The sequence below is a fragment of the Capsicum annuum genome, unplaced genomic scaffold (assembly GCF_002878395.1).
Source record: "Capsicum annuum cultivar UCD-10X-F1 unplaced genomic scaffold, UCD10Xv1.1 ctg26130, whole genome shotgun sequence".
NCBI lineage: Eukaryota > Viridiplantae > Streptophyta > Magnoliopsida > Solanales > Solanaceae > Capsicum > Capsicum annuum.
The window spans coordinates 1-700 of record NW_025832378.1 but is presented as its reverse complement, the minus strand read 5'-3'; the positions used below and the strand labels follow the sequence as shown (position 1 = coordinate 700).

At 32.6% G+C, this 700-nt stretch overlaps 1 protein-coding gene across 1 annotated transcript; it reads right to left on the bottom strand.

Moving 5' to 3' along the window:
* Positions 1 to 273: 273 nt before the first annotated feature.
* On the bottom strand, positions 274 to 664 carry LOC124890855 (annexin D4-like; the record flags this gene model as incomplete). Its single annotated transcript, XM_047402693.1, is given in 1 exon segment — positions 274 to 664. A coding segment is annotated over 1 exon segment (213 nt), but the record flags the coding sequence as incomplete, so codon positions are not given.
* Between the last annotated feature and the right edge of the window lie 36 nt (positions 665 to 700).

Genomic DNA, 700 nt, shown 5'->3' with positions numbered 1-700 from the left:
AGTGTATGAAATTGTTGATTTTGTAGCAGTTGAATGAAAATAACATAGTTGTATGTGATTTGAGATAAAAGTAATTCATTATCATTCGGTAGGATTTCTAAACCAAGTCATATTATATATACGATTCACAGACCAACAAGAACTTTTTCGAAGGGTTTAAAGAGCTAGCTTGAAAATGAAAGGAAAGGTTATTTATTCATAAGCTCAAAGAGCTCCATATTTTACTCATGCAACTATTTAAGATGTACCAAAAGATAAGTTGACTCAGGAAGCTGAAATTAAAGTATAAAGTTGAAATTATTCGACTGAAATGGAAACAAAGAAATCATACATAAATGGAGTAAAGGACTTCGAAGCAAATTAAAAGCAAAAGGGGAAATTAAACAAGCATTTGAGAACATGGAACAACTGTTGGGAAAATTTCAATGTGACAAAGTCTGGGCTAAATTAATTAGTCAGATTTTGCAATTATGGTGAGCAAGAAATCTCTGTAGCTTCCATTAGCAACTTCTTGAATCTTTGCAGCCAAGGTATTTCCATATTTGCTCTGGAATTCTTGTTTGATTAGCTTCATATCGTCTTCGTCTGCTCTTGTAACTATCACTCGAGTCACTGAGTCTTTAGCAGATTCCTCCACATCCAATCTTAAGGAAGAGATCAAAATCTACAGAATAAATGAGAAAAAGAAAAAGTCAAACAA